The sequence below is a fragment of the Bubalus bubalis genome, chromosome 16, assembly GCF_019923935.1.
Source record: "Bubalus bubalis isolate 160015118507 breed Murrah chromosome 16, NDDB_SH_1, whole genome shotgun sequence".
Lineage (NCBI taxonomy): Eukaryota > Metazoa > Chordata > Mammalia > Artiodactyla > Bovidae > Bubalus > Bubalus bubalis.
In genome coordinates this window covers 55421228-55440031 of record NC_059172.1, presented here as the reverse complement: position 1 = coordinate 55440031, position 18804 = coordinate 55421228, and the positions used below count along the sequence as shown (strand labels likewise).

Below are 18804 nucleotides of genomic sequence, written 5' to 3'. Positions count from 1 at the left end.
CTTCCCCTGCTAAAGGCTCTTTTGGCTCAGTGGTAAAGACTCTGCTTGCCAATGCAGGACACCTGGGTTCGATCCCTGGGTTGAGAAGATCCCCTGGAGAAGGAAATGGCAACCCACTCCAGTATTCTTGTTGGGGGAATCCCATGGATGGAAGAGGCTGGCAGGCTACAGTCCATGGGATTGTAAGAGTCAGACACGACTTAGGGACGAAACCACCACCAAGCAAAGCAAAAGGGACCTGTGCCCAGGCTGGGTGCCCTGTACTGAATGTCTGACAGCCCATGTGGGGATGGGTGGGCCCCTGTTTTTGGCGACACAGTTTCTTTTCCTTGGGGGTTTCTCTTGCTCTCTTCCAGCCTGGCCACTAGGGGCTTGGGAGTCACTGGCGTGAATTTAGATCCTAGGCCTTTAAGCAAAAGCTCAGAAAAATCATCCTACCCAGCACTAAATATCAGATGAGTCAGATTCTGGGTAGTCACCACTCTCCTCCCCCAGATCCCCTGGCAAAGCCTGGAAGGATGTCTGGGAGCTGTGTCACTCTGCCAGCCACTGGGACCCAGAGCCACCCTGTGGTGCTGTTCTAGCCCCTGGTGCCAGGGGGCGCTGTTGGCATTCTGCTCAGTGATTTTAGGGGCGGGAGCCTGGGATGGGCCTGTGCTGTCTCCCCACCCCAGTGCTCTCTATGGTCAAGCTGGACTTAAGAGATGCTTGTCCTCACACCTTGATGGATGTGGGTAGCTCCCACGTAGCAGATGTAATCTCATCTGAGAACAACCCCATCTGAGAAGGCAGACTCTGCACCTTGGTGCTTGTTAGCCTATCCTGGAACCAGGGGCATGTGCCTTGGCCCAAACCATGTTATGGGCAGGTGAGTCTGCAGAGAGGAAATGATATTCCTTTATTTGGGCAAACGTGTGGTGTTAGAATGGTTGAGAAGCCAGGCATGCAGTGGTCCACCCCTGGAGGCAGAGAGGAGAGGAAGGGCTGCTGAAGGCAGGGAGGGGGGCACAGGAGGCAGGGGGTTGGACCTCTTGGCTAAGGGAGTGGGGGGCAGACCTGGAGAGAGGAGCAAAGCAGAGACCCACAGGAGGGCAGATTCCAGAGGCTTGGTTTTATTGTACAGTATTCTTTTTCCTCAATGAGATGCCATAAGCTATGCTGGCACTACACACGGTCACGAGACATGGCAGAGCCGCCGGGTGGGGAGCTGGGTGCTGGGAAAAGCCATCGCTTGAGACAGGTCCCACTCGTGGGTCTCACCCCGTGGCCTGCCTCAGGCCCCGCCGGAGGTCCCTGAGAAGGCAGGCCTAAGGGGCAGGGGGCTGTCAGAAGGCTCAGGCACTGCTGGGGGAGAGGGGAAGAGCCTCCCGGAGAAACACTGGGGCCAAACTTCGTGGGTCTCCATCAGGGCTTCCACCAGGCCTGACTTCACTGCCTCCAGGTCCGAGTTCTGGAAGCTCATAGGACCTTGGGATAGGCCTGGGAGCAGGCTTGTCCTCCTCTGCCACCTTCCCAGCTGCTGGTCGGGCCAGTGAGAGACGCTGGGCTCCCAGTTGTGGCTCCCTCTGTGGTGGGGGAGGGTGATGCACCCTCCACCCGCCTCCAACCCATCAGCACTGCTTCCCGCACAATCGGCATCGTCACTGGTCCAGACCCCGGGGCCAGGGCCCCTTGGCAGGGTAAGAAGATGGCATTCTTCTGTGGCAGAAAGTGCTCGTGGTGACGCTCGGAATTCCCCTCACGTGATGGGCCACGCTTGGCGGTGCCCCCACATCTGGGGCCTTCAGGCACCGCCCTGCCTGCTCGGGCCAGACACACCCTCCCCCTCCACGTGCAGGGCTCTCCCAGGCCTCAGGTCCCCGTGGGCAAGGATGACGGCCTCCAGAGACTGATACCCCTCCATCCTTCCACCCCCTCCCATCCTCTCATTCGCCATCAGGTCTCTAACCCTGGCTTCCCCGTTCACAAACTCCCCAAGAAAAGGAAGGATAAGCCCTAAATATAAACCAGACGGAAGCAGCTCTGGAATAAAGAGTACAAGTAGCCAGTGGCAGGCAGAGGGGGTGTGAGGTGGTATTGGCGGAGGTGAGGGAATGGCATGCAGCGCTGGAATTCCTTAGGAGGGGAGGGTCCCCATTGCTCCCCAAGGTGTGTGAGGGGTTGTGGGGAAGGGGGTTAGCTGACTTGGAGAAGCAGGATCTCTGGACTGGGCCTTGTGGCTTCCTGTGTCCTCCGTGGGCCTGACCCGTCACAAGGAGATGAAGTCCATGGCCTGCAGCAGAGGCAGGGAGAGCAGCAGCAGCAGCAGCCACGAGGTGTTCTGGATCAGCAGGCTTATGCCCCCACACCTGACCAGTTTATCTGTGGTGAGAGAATGGGGCAGACAGGAAGGGCGGGAATGGAGAGGGGCCAGGCTCAGGGCAAGGTGCTTTCCCTTGGGGAGGCTGGTGCCATGATGTCTTGGCTGCAACCATGGCCAACGTGGTTGAACCAACCATCTTTCCCATTTGCAGGTTCCTGAGCCCTTGAAGGGCTTCCCTGGTGGCTCAGATGGTAAAGAATCTGCCTGCAATGCAGGAGACCCAGGTTGGATCCCTGGGTCGGGTAGATCCCCTGGAGAAGGGAATGGCAACCCACTCCAGTATTCTTGTCTGGAGAATTTCATGGACAGGGGAGCCCAGTGGGCTACAGTCCATGAGGTCACAAGAGTCGGACACGACTGAGTGACTAACACTTTCATCTTTTTTTCCCTTTCCTGAGCCCTTGAACACATATCATCACAAGAAAACTGTGGGTGAGGTAGCTAGAGCCATCCTGTTTTCCAGGTGGGGAGAAGGAGGTTAGGGGAGGCCGAGTGATTTGCCCACAGTCATAGGGGAAGCATCCATCACACTACTCCACCTGTCTGACGGTCCCCTTAGCCCTTCCCCCCTGCAGGCTGGGGGTAGCAATTCCCTGGGCACAGGCGGCAGGAGGGGACAAGGGGAGAGAGGTTACGGGGCCACTCTCCTCTGCGGTCCACCCAAGAGGCTTGCCTGGTGTCCCAGCCAGCCCGCTCCTCCCCAGCTTGCCTTTGCCTGCTTACTTGATCTTGCAGGGGGCTTGCCTCACCTCTCAACACAGAGACATCCTTATTGGAGACGGTGGGATTCGGGCCAGAGAGGCGGAGTTCACACGTGTAGATCCCCTCATCCTTGGTGGTGAAGTTGGACAGGTAGAGGACCTTGAGGTTGTACTTGCTGAAGAATTTGGTTCGGGAGCTGTATTCTGGCCTAGTGACCCCATTGGAGCCAGAGAGCACCCACTTCTTTGTGTCACGGGTCAGGCTGAACTCATACTGAATGGGCGTGGTGGTGGTATTCTCATGATGGCAGTCTAGACGAAGGCTCTGGTTCACCAGGCAGGCTGTCAGGCTGGTCACCTTCTGCCCACGGGCCACCTGTAAGACTGGCACCAGCAGTGCCCCCCTCTGAGTTGGGGAAGGACCTATAGAGCAGGGGGCTTCCCACTCACATTCACAGCAGAGCAAGGCCTGACCAGGGAGGGCACAAGGGTCTGTTGTCGAGCACCTCTCTCTGCCCAAGTGGTCCCTGAGGGCCAGTGTACCTTCCCTTCTGCAGACTCCAGCCCATCTCCCTCTGTTCTAGTCCTGGGGTCCCGCCAGTGTGTTCCAGGGGCAGGAGATCTTGATGCTACATCTTGGTCTGCATTTGCAGATCCCAGCTCAGTATGGGGCAGGCTTAGTGAACTGTGTTTCCAGAAATGGTTCAGGTAGTCAGAAAACTAACTAGGTTGCTCAGCTGTCTTAGGGATAAAAAGAAGCCCTCTCTCACTTAGTCACCTCTACTTTCTGAGTTCTTGAGGAAGAAGCTAGCTTTTCTGAAAAGAAAGCAGCCGGGGAGCTTGGAATCCCAGCCCTACCCCTTGCCCGATACCTGTTAGCAGGAGGGCGATGCCGATGGTAGGGTTCATGGTGTCGAGAGCTCAGTCCTGGATCTGGGGTGGAACAAGATGGGAATCAGCCAGGAGGTAGGGCAGGTGTCCCCAGACTTACTGCCAGGGCTGGGGGCCCTCGGGAGACATCCCATAATGGCCATCCAAGCCCCTCTCTATAGCCCTCTCCCCTCCCCACCTCTCAGTGAACGTGGCACTGCCACTCAGCTCCTCCCTGTCAGGGAAGCAAGGGGGTGGAACACACCCTTCTGTGGTGTGTGTGTATGTGAACATTTACTAGCTGGGTGGCTTTGAATAAGTGGCTTTAACTTGATCATTTCCAAGGCAGGGACCTCCTACTTTTTTTATCATAAAATTTGCAGAAACACAATTTATCTTAACCATACATATTAAAAAAAAAAAAATTGGCTGCATCAGGCAGCATGAAGTCTTAACCGCTGGACCACCAGGGAAGTCCCTGTTAATCATTTTTAAGTGTACAATTCAGAAGTGTTAAGTTCATCTACCCTGTAGTGCAGCCAATCTCCAGAACCCTTTGTTGAGGAAATTAAAATGGAGGAAGTCTTGTTCAGGCTTCAGAAGCAGGAGAGCAGGCCTCTGACCTGCCTGGACACTGCCTGGATTCTGTGCCTGCCTGCAAGCACAGCTAGTCAGGTGGTGCGTTAGTCAAGAAAAAAGAAAAAAGAGCGGGTCTTGGAATTCTTGAACCCCTGAAGGTCTGGCCAATCCCCCAGGGTCTAATGAAATCCTATGACTCATAAGGTGAAACAAACAGCATTGTAAAAGGGTTAAATAAGTCAAACCAGAAGAGCATTTCTGCATGCAAACAAATGATGCTATCACTGTAAGGCCTGGGATTATAAGCAGGAACCCCCAAAACTGCAATTTGAAGTCTAACCCGCTAAGTGGACGCACAGCCTGGGACATTTTTCCAACTGGGACTCCAGACTGCTGTTATTTGGGACTTCCCAGTGCTGTTTGTCTGGATGTTGGTCGGCCCAATTTGGTGATGTATGTGCTGTTACTTTACTTTTTCTATTTCTCTTTTAATGATTATATATAAATAAGCCTCTATTAAATATTGAAATTGTTTATTTGTGTATTTATTTGTGGTTTCTTTTGTTAAGGATCCTTCCAACCTGAAATGAAAATTCAGCAAAACACCTTTTCATCTTGCAAAAACCAGAACTCTCTACCCATGAAACAAAACCTTCTCATTCAGGGCCTTCCTATTTCTTGTTCTGAAGAAACTCCCCAATGCCCAAACAGTTCCTGGCATATAACAGATGCCTGAAAGATACTGAATGAACGTGGCTTTAGATACCCACCAGGTTGTGTTGGGCTTAATGAAAATGACAAACATCTAGCACTGTTCACGAGTGAGTGATCCACAAGCGTTCATCTCTGACCGACTGTGGCTGGGGATGATGGTTGGGTGGTCGGTCATGTGTGTCTGGGGCCCCACTTGGCACACAGCTAAACGTGTCTCAAGTTGTGTGTGAGGAAGGTGACAGTGGTCTCCTATTGCATGTGTTCTCTGCATCAGAACCAAGACGTTTTCTATTGTTCAGCTCTCTGGGCAGGATTCCTGGACCTGCAATTTTCCAGTCCGGCTTCTGGTAGCCTCTCTGACTTGGCTCTCTGCCCCATCTTTTTTTGCAGTCTGGGCTCAATCAGCATCCTGGCGAGGCAACAGAGCGGGTAGCCTAGCCTGTCCGCAGCAGCGCTCGCCTGGGAGAGGCCACAGGAGGGCCGTGCCCCGGTGCTAGCGCTCCCGTGCGCAGGGCGCGCGCAGCTAGCGGCGTTCAGGGCCCCGGCGCCCTGCCCAGTGCGGGGAGGGAGGGGCGAGGCTGGGGTCCCTGGGCGCCTGCGCTGCAGTCAGTTCCCTTTCAGACCCCCGCCGAAAGGGATCCGGAGGTGCTGTTGGGGAAGAAAGGGGCGGGGGCAACATCTGGTTTTGATTAGCAGACACCGAGTTACAGAGGCGGGTGGCCAGCTTGGGATCTAGAGAGGAAGGGGGGGAGGCGGCTAGAACTAGAAAGGAAGCAATGGGGCTGGAGCTGGACGGGGATGCAGAGCGGAAGGGTGGGGTGGACGCTATAGGGGAGGCACCTTCTGTTAGCGTTTCCCTGGCCTTGTATCCCCGCAGCTCAGAACCCGGAGAAGCTTTGCGCTGCCTCCCGCTCTAGCCCTCATTCGACTAACCCCACCCTTATTTCGTTTCCCTATTTCAAGCCTTTCCTTTCCCAATTGAGGTCCCCCTTCCCCCTCGCTTATCCTTTTCCGGTTGTCGCCTCCCCTGTCTGCCGGCCTTTCTCCCAGTCCGCCCCCGCCCCCCCACCCCGCACACCCCCCCAACCCGTGCTGGCCCCGCGGCACTGCGGTTTCACGTTCCTTGGATGCCCCGCACCAAGCCCGCTGCGAGGTGGCAGGGCAGAGATTGCCTTCAGTTTTTGGTCTTCTGTTCCCTTAGTCTCACCCAGCCTCACCACCCCCCACCCCCCGCCCCCCGCCTTTACGATCTGGGTTTGGGTACTTCTGGGTGGAGAGCAGAACCCAAGCCTGTCCTTGCCGCCCTCCTCCCGGTTCTCCTCCAGCACTCCAGTCCCAGGTAAACGTCTCCCAGCGGGCGAAAGGTGCGCCGCGGCTCCCGCCCCTGCCTTGCAAGCAGGTCCCTCTCCAAGCACTGCGCAGCTCCTTCCCAGGGCGCCCTCGGTCCGTTTTCCGAAGCCTCGGGTCGGGAGGGCTTGCTTGAGCGCCAGAGTCCTATCTATCCCTGCGCCCCGGGTCCCGCCCTGGTTCCAGCTCCCACCTGGCCTCCGGTCCTCCGCCGCTGCAGCAGCCCGCAGACGCGCCGCCGCCTCCAGTTGCTGCACCGTGCCCCGCGCCCGCAGTTTTCACCAGGGGTGGGAGAGGGGGAGCGGGGAGGGCCCGGGGCTCGTCCAATCAGAGGCTGAGCGGCAGCGAAAAAGGGTGGTGGAGGGAGGAGGAGGCGGTCCGAGACAGACGTGAAAGAGGGGACTTCTGCAGCAAAAGGGGGCCGCCATCCTGTGGCCGGCTGGCCTGGTCTAGGAGGGCGGGGTTCGCTCAGGGAACGCTAGCCGCCTCCCAGAGCCCCGCCAAGACCGCTCCCCTTTTAAGGCTTTAACCCTTTCTTTTGACTTAGGTTTCGGAAGCCTGCGCGAAAACCGAAGGGGTAAGGAATGGTGGATGGAAGCCAGCTGCTGGGCCCCCTAGGCAGCGCCCCCGCCTCCTCGTTTCCGTTTCAGCTAGAACTCATCTCCGCGGGAGCAGCCAGTGAGAGGTTTTTGGTGTTGGAATATTCCAGGTTTTCTCCAAAGGAAGATAGTGGGGTGTTTTTTCACATGGCAACAGCCCTTAAGGGCAGCACTTGGTCTGTCCTGGTCCCCAGCCCTGCCCCAACTCTTCACCCAGCCTAGAACACCCATCTCTTAAGAGGCTTTCTGCTCTGGGGCATTGTGCCCCTCAACTCCGGGGCTGGCACTTCTTGGTGCAGACAGCTAGAAGTTTCTTCTCGATTTCATGTTCTCCTCTTACCCCTCACACCCACCCAAGTCCCTAAGTGCTGTGTGCTTGGTCTTCAGACAAGAGAAGGTGAGCTGCCCATTATAAAACACTCTGCTTGGCCTGTTCCATCCATGGCCACAATCTGCTGGGATCATCTCATCCCACATCCATTTCATGGCTAAGAGGTGGAGAGATGGCCAGTTGACATGGGCTATGGAGCCCCAAGTCTTTGGTGCTGTATATTCCACTGCTGCATCTCAGCCCAGAGGAAGGGGAAATTCTGCAACTGTGGGAAGGGAGAGGAGACAGGACCAGTAGAAAGAATAGCAGATACCACGCTTTTAATAATCTGGGGCATCTGTCCTTGCTCCATTAATTTGAAGTCACCAGAAACCCTTGGACCTTTTTTTTTAATAGCCAGTGCTGATGACTTGTGTCTCCAATTTTTTTTTTTTTTTTTTTTTGGAACAAAGGTTTATTTGATTAATTTGTCTCCTTGTGGCCTCTTTGTGAATTCTGGTTGGGACATCCTGTGGGCTGACCCTGCCCCCCCCCCCCCCCATTGTAATTATTCGCAGAGATCCGTGTTGGCACCTTCTCTGCAGTTTCCATTACTGTAATGGTACTGTTGGAAGCCATCCCTGGGCTAGCAAGTGGGAGATTCACTTCCTTCTCCCTCCCTTGGAGGTTAGGTGGCCTCCCAGCACTTAGAGTGATGGAACTTTCTAACTGGAACAAGCCTCACAGATGGTCCAATCCACGGAGCCTTGGCTCTGGTAAATAGCAGGAGCTCCTGGAGCACTTTATGAGAAATGTAGCTGCTCCTGCCCACCTGGGATTTCCCTAGCCTAGTAGTAGGGCTGCCCAAGTCTACATTTCACAGGCTCCCAGGACCTGGGAACTGCAGACCATCCCTTTTCATAGATGAGATGACCTGGCTTCTCATTGTCTGGAGGGTAATTTTTTAAAAAAGTATTTATGGATTTAATGTTGGCTGCTCTTTGTTGCTGCGCACAGACTTTCTCTGGTTGTGGTGTGTGGGCTTCTCATTGCGATGGCCTCGCTTGTTGTGGAGCACCGGCTCTAGAGACAGAGGGCTTCAGTAGTTCCAGCTCATGAGCTCAGTAGTTGCAGCTTGAGGGCTTCAGAGCGCAGGCTCAGTAGTTGTGGTGCGCAGGCTTAGTTGCTCCGTGGCATGTGGAACCTGGAGTCTTCCTGGACCAGGGGTTGAGCCACTGTCCTCTGTATTGCAAGGCAGATTCTTAACCGTTGGAGCACCAGGAGAGCCCTGGAGGGTAATTTTTAAGTCCCTGGATGTCCTGCCCCTGGCGGCCGACCTCCACCACCACCTCATCTTTCCCATTCTTCCTGCTGCATTCTGGACATGCTAGCCTCCTCCTTGGCACTCCACTCTGTCTTCTTTCCTGCTCACCAGCTTTCTGGTTCTCAATCCAAGGATCTTTCCTATCAAAACACAGTTGCTTTAGTTGCTTTTGCTTCAGCCTAACCCTGTCTCCTACCCCCATGGGGTTGGAGATGGTTCTTTTTCCCTTTGGGCAACACATGAGGATACCCACAGGCCCCTTAACAACAGACCCTGGACAGGCCCAGTCGCTGAGTGTTGCTGGATGGAAGGCCTGGCTGTGCTATTTTGATAAGGTTTCAAGGACCTGGCCTATTTTCTGGGTCCCCAGGCACTTTACTTCAGGAAGGGGAGGGGAGTGTGGCAACAGTGTGTCTGCTAAACCAAGGTGTCTGACTGGATGGAGTGAATGGCTCAGATGATCCATTTAGGGGCTGGGATGGAACACAGGGTCCTGATGGGGAGGAGATTTAAAAACTCCCATTTTCTAATGGCACAGGATAGGAGTGCTGAAAGCAGGAAGGAACGGTTTATCCCCTCAAGGCAAGATTTCCCGACTTACTGTGGCTGCCCTGCAGGTCCCTTAGGTCTTTCCTCTCCCATCACCTCTGGGTGCCCCATCTGAAGATACATGGAGTAATGCTGTCCCTTAGGTCTTTCCTCTCCCATCACCTCTGGGTGCCCCATCTGAAGATACATGGAGTAATGCTCCTCTCAAAATGCACCTTCCTTTAGGCTAACAAAGGGTCTACCAGCCATTCACTCTATTTCCTGATTTCATCTGATTGTCTTTATAAAATCACAAAAGTGGCAGAAGCTATCTCGTCATTTTGTAGCTGGAAAATGAGGCCCCAAAAGGATAATGATCTGTCAAAGGTCAGACAAATATTTTGAAACACAGCCAAGACAAGCTAGACTGCAGATCTTCTGACTCCAGGTACAGCGTGCTCCACTCCTTCCAGGGCGGGTCTTCAGCCTTCTGCTGGACTGACTTCACTGGTCCCGGATGACATGGAAAGAACAAGGAGGTTGTGGAGTACTCTGAACATACCTGTCAGGCTGCTACATTGTTTTGATCGCCTCCCCTTCACTCTGCTGGTAAGGGAGAATTCCCAGATTCCCGTCCTAGGGTTTCAGAGATGGTCAAACACGTGAAACCTGTTGACTTAACAAAATAGTCACAACCTAAAAGTTAAGAGTTCCGTTTTATTTGGTGAGAATTTTTAGGACTTCAAGCACGGGAGACAGCATCACAAGTGACCCTGAGAGAACTGCTCAGAAGAGGCAAGGGGAGGAGCCAGGTTATAGAGAAGTTTGGCAGGCAGTCTGAACATCAAAAGATTATTGTTAATTAAAGAAAATCAGAATCCCCAAGTTAAGGAATTTAGCGCTTTTCTGTGTATGGGAAGGCGCAAGAGTCTGGGCTTACTCACTGAAATTATTGCTTTCAGGTACATCCCAGCTCTCTGGGGCCAGTAACCTGTGTTTTCACATCTTGAGCATCCTTTCCTCAGGGCCCACCATAGGGGGTGGCTGGAGTCTGATGGCAGGTATTCTTTTCCTTCCTGAGTGCCCTTAGGGCTCACTAGCTCACCTTGGAGGGCTGTGATGGCTGATGACTGAGGGGCTTCCCAGGTAAAGAAGTGGTAGTGGTAACAAAGCCATCTGCCAATTCAGGAGCTGCAGGAGCTGCAGGAGACGCAGGCTCAGTCCCTGGTTGGGAAGATCCCCTGGAGGAGGAAATGGCAACCCACTCCAGTATTCTTGACTGGATAATCCCATGAACCGAGAAGCCTGGTGGGCTATAGTTCATGGGGTGGTAAAGAGTCAGACATGACTGAGCATGCATGAATTTGATATCCTTGTTTACTGATATGGCAAAAATAGTCCATGTCTGACCCTGACACTGTACAGATGTGATTGACTAATAAACAGCAGTTTATTAGTCACCTGTACTTACAGCCCAGAGAAAGACACCACATGCCAGACCCTGCCACTCAGGAGCTGCACTCGAATAGTAAACAAACAGGAGCTCTGGGAGGCTTTGTGGTATCCAAAGGGTGGAATGCTCATTTCCCGCAAGAGGATATGATTGGCTGGTTTGAATAATTCTGTGGACTGGCAGGGCTGATTCTCGGGGACAAGAAGGAAAAAAGATGGTTAATTGACTAGAGGAACTTATCAACAGAAGCTAAAAACTGGGAAATAGAATTTGTGGTTAGATCACTTGAGCCCCCCACAATTTGATCAGATATCAAGACAACACATACTGTTGAGTCCTAATTTTGGTCTAATTGAGGCTACACACTGGCCCTTCCTTGGGATGGTCTGTACTCTTGTTCTAAGCGTATACCTTTCTACTTTTTTGAACCACTGGTGGTAGATGGTGTGTTTTTAATGTCCCTTCTAGGCACAAAAATAAAAGTGGTAATTTTCTGTTGCTCCTCCAGCTTCTTTGGAAATATGACTAGTCTATGAAATTAAAAAGTCTTGGAACTGCTTGACACTCTTCTGCCTCTCCTATTCTCTAGTTGAGGTCAACTCCCAGAGTGAGGTTATGCCCTGAAAAACTAACTGCATGTTTGCTTGGAGAGTATGACAAAAAAGGGAAGTTTCTCTTAGAATGCAGGGCAGAGGTCCAAGCACCGATGAAGATCACATTTTCAACATTTAAGAACCTTTATTCATGAATGTTTGATCAAATAATTAATAGTAATGTGTATCTTTCTGCCAGTTTTTCTAAATGTCCTTTGGACATCTAATAACAATGTATAAGATACAAAATTTTAAATATATTTGTGTAGGATATAAAATAATATAAATTAATATAAATGTAAATCTATCATATTTAAATTATTAATGACATCATTCAAGATGCTCCTATTCTTATTTTTTCTGCACTTGATAAAATATTCTTAGAGAATTGTTAATATGTCTCACTACGATTATATATTTTTTCTTTTCCCTTATATTTCTTCTGATTTTTACTTTATGCATCTTTGTTTCTTTGTTGTTAGGTATCCAATAGTTTATGATATCTATCTTCTTTGTGAATTGTACCCTTTATCATTAAAAATACTCATTTATTTCATTTTTAAAAAAAACAAAAAAACTTATTCAAATGTTAATAGCAATGTTCATAGTTTCCAAAAAGTGGAAACAACAGAAAAGTCCATGAACTGATGAATGAATAAACAAAATGTGTGAAATTAATCAAATAATTAAAAGACATTATTGCTCTAGGCACAATGTTTAAGGCACAGGGCTAGACCCTGGGAATACAAAGATCAGTAGAGCACAGTCTCTGCCTTGGAAGAGTTGTCCAAGTGGGGATATGGAAATGGTAAATAGATAATTAGAAAGCAATAGGGGAAAAGCATGGTAGGTTCTTACATTACTGACCTTCAGTGAATCATCCATCCTGATTTCCATGCCTCCTTGTGATCCCCTTCTGCATTGACTCTGGACTTGGCATGTGTCTTGCTTTGGCCAATGGGCTATCAGCAAATGTGACGCAAGCAGAAGCTTCACAAGTGTTTGTGTGTTGGGACTAGCCTTCTTGGAATTCAGTTGCCACAAGAGAAAGTTTGAGCAAGCACATGGAGAACCGAGGTGCCTCAGTTTATATCAACAACCATTTGGGATAAGCTAGCCCCAAGTTGACCTGCCACATGCTCACAAACACATATGTAATCCTAACTGATGCCACCTAGAACATCATTAGTAGTAGAGGACAGACTGTGGTACATTTGCTCAGTTGATGGCTCCCCAGGGAGTCATACCTCTTCCGTATTGATTCTGAGCTCAGCCACATGACAGGTTTTGGCCAATGGGATCTGAACAGATGTGATTCAGGCAGAGACTTCCTGAGGGCTTGCCTCTTGGAATTTAGCTGCCATGTGAAGAAGCCCATGCTAGCCACATGGAGAGACCTGAACTCAAATGCTCTAGCTAACAGCCCCCTGAATTGCTAGGCACTGAGTGAGTCATTCTAGGATTATCCAACTCCTAGGCCACCTGTAAACTGACTGCAAATGCGTGCGTGAGCCCTGCAAGTCTGTATGGAGCACAGATGAGCTGTCCCTGCTGACCCCTGACCAAACTGCTGATACCCAGAATTGTTATTGCCTTTAGTTACTACTCTGAGTGGTTTGTTACACAGCCACATATAACAAATACACCAGGTGAAGAGAAGAAAGGGCATTTAAGATCGAGGAGAGGGGATAATCGAAGGTAGAGACTCAAAGCAAAGTGGATGTGGGAAGATACAGATAGTGTGGGGCTGGCCTGTGCCAGGCAACTGGAGGAAAGGTGGCAGTCAACATGGATTGCTCTAAAATTGGCTAAACTGAAAAAAAAAGTCACAACCTGAAAGTTGAGAGTTGTGTTTAAGCGGTGGGAAGTTTTAGGACTTCAAGCCCGGGAGGCAGCATCTCAGGTAGCCCTGAAAAACTGCTTCAGGGAGGTGGGGAAGGAGTCAGGTTTTAAAGACGTTTACAGCAAAGGGGGCAGATAGTCTGAACATCAGAGATTACTGTTAATTAAGGAAAACCAGATATCTCCAGGAATTAGCGCTCTTCTCTCCAGTAGTCATGTATGGATGTGAGAATTGGACCATAAAGAAGGCTGAGCACTGAAGAATTGATGCTTTTGACTTGTGGTGCTGGAGAAGACTCTCGAGAGTCCCTTGGACAGCAAGGAGATCAAACCAGTCAATCCTAAAAGAAATCAACCCTGAGTATTCATTGGAAGGACTGATACTGAAGCTCTAATATTTTAGCCTGATACTGAAGCTCTAATATTCTTCACTTGATGTGAAGAGTCAACTCATTGGAAAAGACCCTGATGCTGGAAAAGGTTGAGGGGAGGAGGAGAAGGAAGTGACAGAGGGTGAGATGGTCGGACGGTATCACTGACTCAATGGACATGAGTTTGAGCAAACTCTGGGAGATAGTGAAGGACAGGGAAGCCTGGCGTGCTGCAGTCCATGGGGTCACAAAGAGTCAGACATGACTTAGCAACTGAACAACAAAGAAAATCAGTTATCTCTAGGAATTTAGCGCTCTTCTATGTATGGGAAGATGCAAGCGTCTGAGCTGACTAAACTCATCTGTTTCATATGCATCTCAGCTATCTGGGGCTAGCATCCTGCATTTTCATATCCACCCCAACCCTCGCCCCTCCCATTTGTAGGGAATGGTGGCAGCTATATCGCAGGCATTGTTCTCTGGGGGGCACTCCCGGTTCAGAAATTCACATTTGGAGGGCCAGAATCTCGGATGGCTCTGACATTCTTATTTATAGATATGGCAGGAGATATTCCATTTCACAAAAAGGTGGTATGGGTGTTTAGAGAAGTAGAAGGGATCTTACTGCTGGTGTGGGTGACACGGGAAATGGTATGTAAAAAGGAAAGAATTTCACTGTCTGGGTTGCTTTGGCCAGGTTCAGGTCTTGCATGAAACATAAAAAGGCAGTGAAATGGCTATGCTTGTGCATATCCAACAGCAAGCCTGGGGAAAACCAGCCACTACTGCGGGGCCAGAGCTCTTTGGAGCCCTGAAACGGCACCAAATGGTTTTAGTGTGATAGATACTTCCTTGAGGGCCCATCTGTGTCTTATTTACTGCTGTATCTCAAGGGCCCCCAGGTCCTAGGACAAAATAGATCTCAGTAAATATTTTTGAGTGAATATGAAAAGAAATAAGAGGGACTTCCCTGGTGGTCCAGTGGTTTAAGAACCAGCCCGCCAGCGCAGGGTACATGAGTTCGATCCCTGATCTGGGAAGATCCCACATGCCACGGGGCAACTAAGCCTACCAGTCACAGCTACTGAAGCCTGCGTGCCTAGAACCCGTGCTGTGAAACAAGAGAAACCACCGCAATGAGAAGCCTGGTCACTGCAACCAGAGAATAGCCCCAGCTCTTCACAACTACGGAGAAGCCCACGTGCAGCAACAAAGACCCAGCACAGCCAGCCAAAAAATAAAATACATACAGTTAAAAGAAAAAGAAATAAGAGCAATCAAGTATTGTTGGTGCTGTTTTTCGGGCAGAAAAGGAGGAAAGTCCCAGGAGGGTTTGGGAGAAAGTAGTGGTTGTTTCTCTGGAAAGAAGAAGAAGGGCATTTCTGACAGAAATACAGGCATGGAGGCCTTAACAGTGTCTGGGAAACTGCACATTCTGAAGTTCTGTGTAGTTCGAGCATGGAGTGGGCGGAGTGATGGTGCCTGAGGTGTGGCGGGGGAGAGAGAAGAAGCCAGATGACAGGAGACTAGATTTATAAGGCTAAAGGTTTTAGCCTTTATCCTGTTAGCAGTGGGGAGCCATGGCAGACTCTGAGGCCAGGGAGAAGTTTGATGAGACTTGCATTCTGAAGAGAGGAGTGGAAACTGAAGTGATGGTGTGGGATTGGAAGGATGCACAAGAATGGATGCAGCTCAAATGGGAGCATAGGAGTTGGGTTGAGGGGGACGAGAGCCTGAAATGGGGCAGGAACTGTGGGGATAGATGGGCAAAGTGGGACAGATGAAGGAGATGCACATGGGAGAAGTCACAGGACCTGGGCACTTCGTAGATGTGTTTGAGGTCTGACAAGAACTACCAGTGGTGTGGTTGCTCTGAAAGAAGAGATCAAGCAACTCTGGGGCAAAAGGTCCTTTAAAAAATTATTTAATTGGAGGATAATTGCTTTACAGTGCTGTCTTGGTTTGTGCCATACATCAACATGAATCAGCCATAAGGTGTGCATATGTCCCCTCCTTCTTAAACCTCTCTCCCACCTCCCACCCCTCTAGGTTTTTACAGAGTACCAGGTTGGGCTGCCTGCATCAGACAGCATATTCCCACTGGCTATTCATTTGACATAGTCTGAGTGAACTCCAGGAGTTGGTGATGGACAGGGAGGCCTGGCGTGCTGCAATTCATGGGGTCACAGAGAGTCAGACACGACTGAGTGACTGAACTGAACTGAATGTGTATGTTTCACTGTTACTCTGTCAGTTCAGCCTTCCTTTTCCTTCCCCAGTTTTGTGCACAAGTCAGTTCTCCCTGTCTGGGTCTCTGTTGCTGCCCTGCAAATAGTTTCATCAATACCATTTTTTTTAGCTTCCATATGTATGTGTTAATATGTGATATTTGTTTTTCTCTTTTGAGGCAAAAGATCTTGAGTTCAGTGTCAGCCCTGTTGGGTCTGAGATCCTGTGGATAAGCAGCGGAGAGGTCCAGGCTAGGGCTGAGGAGCATGGTCTGAGTAGAGGGCAGATATTTGGTAGGTGTTGGCAAATAGGGGGTGATGAGTGCCCAGGGGGCATTGCAGGCCTAGCAGAATACAGAACTCAGGACAGGACCTGAAGGAGCACTGGTGTTTAAGCCACAGAGCAATGTGAGAAGGAGTGTCAGAAGGATGGGAGAGCGAGGAGAGAGCCACACCCCAGAAATGGGCAAGAGGTCAGTGGTGCAAGTAAAGACCGAAATGTATTCAAGAGATTTAGCAACAGGAAGGTCACTTGGGGAGAACAGTTCTAAAAGCTGGTGGAAGCTGAGGTCTGAGGTTGTTGTTTAAAAATATAGGTTTTATTGTTAGGTATGGAGGGCCAGCCATGAGGGGATGACTACCACTGAAAAGGCAGTTGGCTATAGTCATAGATTGCGAGAGGACTGCACACCACTCACAGAGGCAGGGGTGGTGGGGAGCCCACTGGGAAATACTGGCACTAGTCAGGAGGCAGAGGAAAAGGGGAAACTGTGGGCAAGAGTTTTTCTTGTGGTTTCTGTGGGAAGGACTAGATGAGGCAATATTAACAGGTTTAGGGTTGGCTAGTTTGAATCATCTCAGTGGGCACTCTGGGGCACGAGGGTGTTTCCAGTTGGCTCGCACCTGGCTGTGAGATGATGAAGCCAGATGGCTAGTGATCTGGAGTGTGAGAGCCTGATATAGGAGATGGTTGAGGGTGTGGGTGCCCTCAAATCTGATTGGTTAATTGAATTAGCTTGGTTGATTAGATTGGTTGATTGAAGTGGTTGTTTTATATTTGAAAGGTGCACGGGTGCGTGAATGGTTTACTACCTCCAGGAATTGGCGGACCATGAGAGGAGCAGTCACCCCAGATATCTAAGCATCAGAATACAGAAAGTAAAATGCATGGTTAATATAGTGATGGGTTGGGCAGTGAGTCAGAAAGACTGAGGATGTAATCCTTGTATGTGAGGGGCTACCGGGGCTCCCTCCTCTCTCATCGGTGGTTGGGAGTGGTGAGGTGGGTTGCTGGTTTCCAAAGCAGAGGGCTGGAGTCCCCCAGGAAGGTCAGGACCTGCCCACTTGTGGGATCCTGCTCATGCCCATCTCCTGGGCAGCAGCGCCTGGCAGAGATGTTTGAGAGCATGGGATGTGGGGTTACCTGGACTTTCAGGCTCAGTCTCGGGGGCTTTGTCTTGGCTGACCTCAGTTTGCTCAAAGTTGGGGCAGGCCCAGAAAGGGCTGTCTGAGAGGTGAGAATAGTCCCTGCTGAGTCCTGACTCAGTCTCTCCAGTAAAGGGAAATCGAATTAGCAGTTTTTTGGCAGGTACTGCTGTGCCTAGGGATAAACAAGACTCATTCTTGTGGAATGTGAGCAGAGTTAGCATTTTTTTTTTTATTGGCTTTTGGGGAAAACAAACAAAAAAAAATACAGTCATAGGTCCCATAGCTCTCTGAGGTCGCCTCCATCTTAACTTTCCGCAGCCAGGACACATCTTGGGCAAAGCTGCTTCGTAACAAACTGTTGTCTCCTGCTTTGCAAGCTCACTCCTTCTGAAGAAGCTGACAATTATCCAACATCCCATTGCCAGCTGGCTTCAGCCAATAGAATTGCGGCATGCAAATCGAGCATCTGCAGCTACTCTGGGTCAGGCTATACTGCAAAGTAGGAGGAATTTCCTCTAAGAGGGGGACATTCAGCTCTTAGATGGGGGAAAATGAAAAAAAAATCAAATATATATATTTTTTATGTTGGAGGCATTTCTGCTGCTCCTTGGCAGGAAGGAAAGAAGGAGAATGTTGACGGGTATTCTTTCTTCCAAAGTGCACCGCCTATAGGAAGGTATGTATTAATATTTCAGCTTCTCTTATGAGAGTATGAGGTGCAGTCCTGGAGTCCATGAAATGGTGAGAGTGTGTATGTGTGTGGGGGGGGATGGTGGGGAAGCAGTGGCGGTAGCTGGAGCTCCGTTCACCTAGGCATGCCCTGAGCCTCTCTCTTCAGCTTGCCCAGGAAGATCTCTGTCCACGCACCCTTCCAGGAGCTATTGGAGGAATAGATAGACCTGAGTGGAGTAACTCTGGGTACAAAATCCTTCTTAGCCCAGATCCTGGGAGTTATTCTCTCTTGTTTTTACCCCCATAACCAGACTTTGAATTATACCTGTAAAATGCTTCTTGGAGCCAACTCTTCCTTCCCATCCTCATGGACACAGCTCTAGTCTTGGGACACAACTTCTCTCGCTTGGATTATTCCAGTAGCCAGTTAATGGTTCTCTTGCTTCCAGTTGTTGCTCCGTACTGCTACCCGAGTGACTTCCTCCCCCCACCCAAACCACGTTTTAAAAAATTTACATACTTAAAATGTTTGTAATGCACGGTGTTGTTGTTTAGTTGCTAAGTTGTGTCTGACTCTTTTGTGACTCCATGAACTGTAGCCCTCCAGGCTTCTCTGTCCATGGGATTTCCCAGGCAAGATCACTGGCATGGGTTGCTATTTTCTTCTCCAGGAGATCTTCCTGACCCAGAGATCAAACCACATCTCCTGCGTTTTAGGTGGATTCTTTATCACCGAGACACCAGGGAAGCCCTATTGTAATGCATGTATATTGTTCTAAATTCAGTTATATGGAAGAACATGGAGTAGAAAGTAAATCTTTATCAACTTCTGTCCCCTAGTCATTGCTACCAGTTGTTAGCAATAGTGTGATGTATGTGTGCT

At 50.3% G+C, this 18804-nt stretch overlaps 1 protein-coding gene and 1 long non-coding RNA gene across 2 annotated transcripts in view; one reads left to right on the top strand and one right to left on the bottom strand.

The window, feature by feature from the left end:
• Positions 1-18804, top strand: part of LOC112579692 — a 235781-nt gene that overhangs the window by 26301 nt on the left and 190676 nt on the right. The gene's annotated exons all lie outside the window — the stretch shown is intronic.
• On the bottom strand, positions 880-6923 carry THY1 (Thy-1 cell surface antigen). The gene is made up of 4 exons (XM_006054411.3): positions 6767-6923; positions 3936-3996; positions 3112-3447; positions 880-2361 (listed from the first exon to the last, which is right to left on the bottom strand). The coding sequence occupies exons 2-4, from the start codon at positions 3970-3972 to the stop codon at positions 2249-2251; spliced, it is 486 nt and encodes a 161-aa protein (XP_006054473.1). The 5' UTR covers positions 3973-3996; positions 6767-6923; the 3' UTR covers positions 880-2248.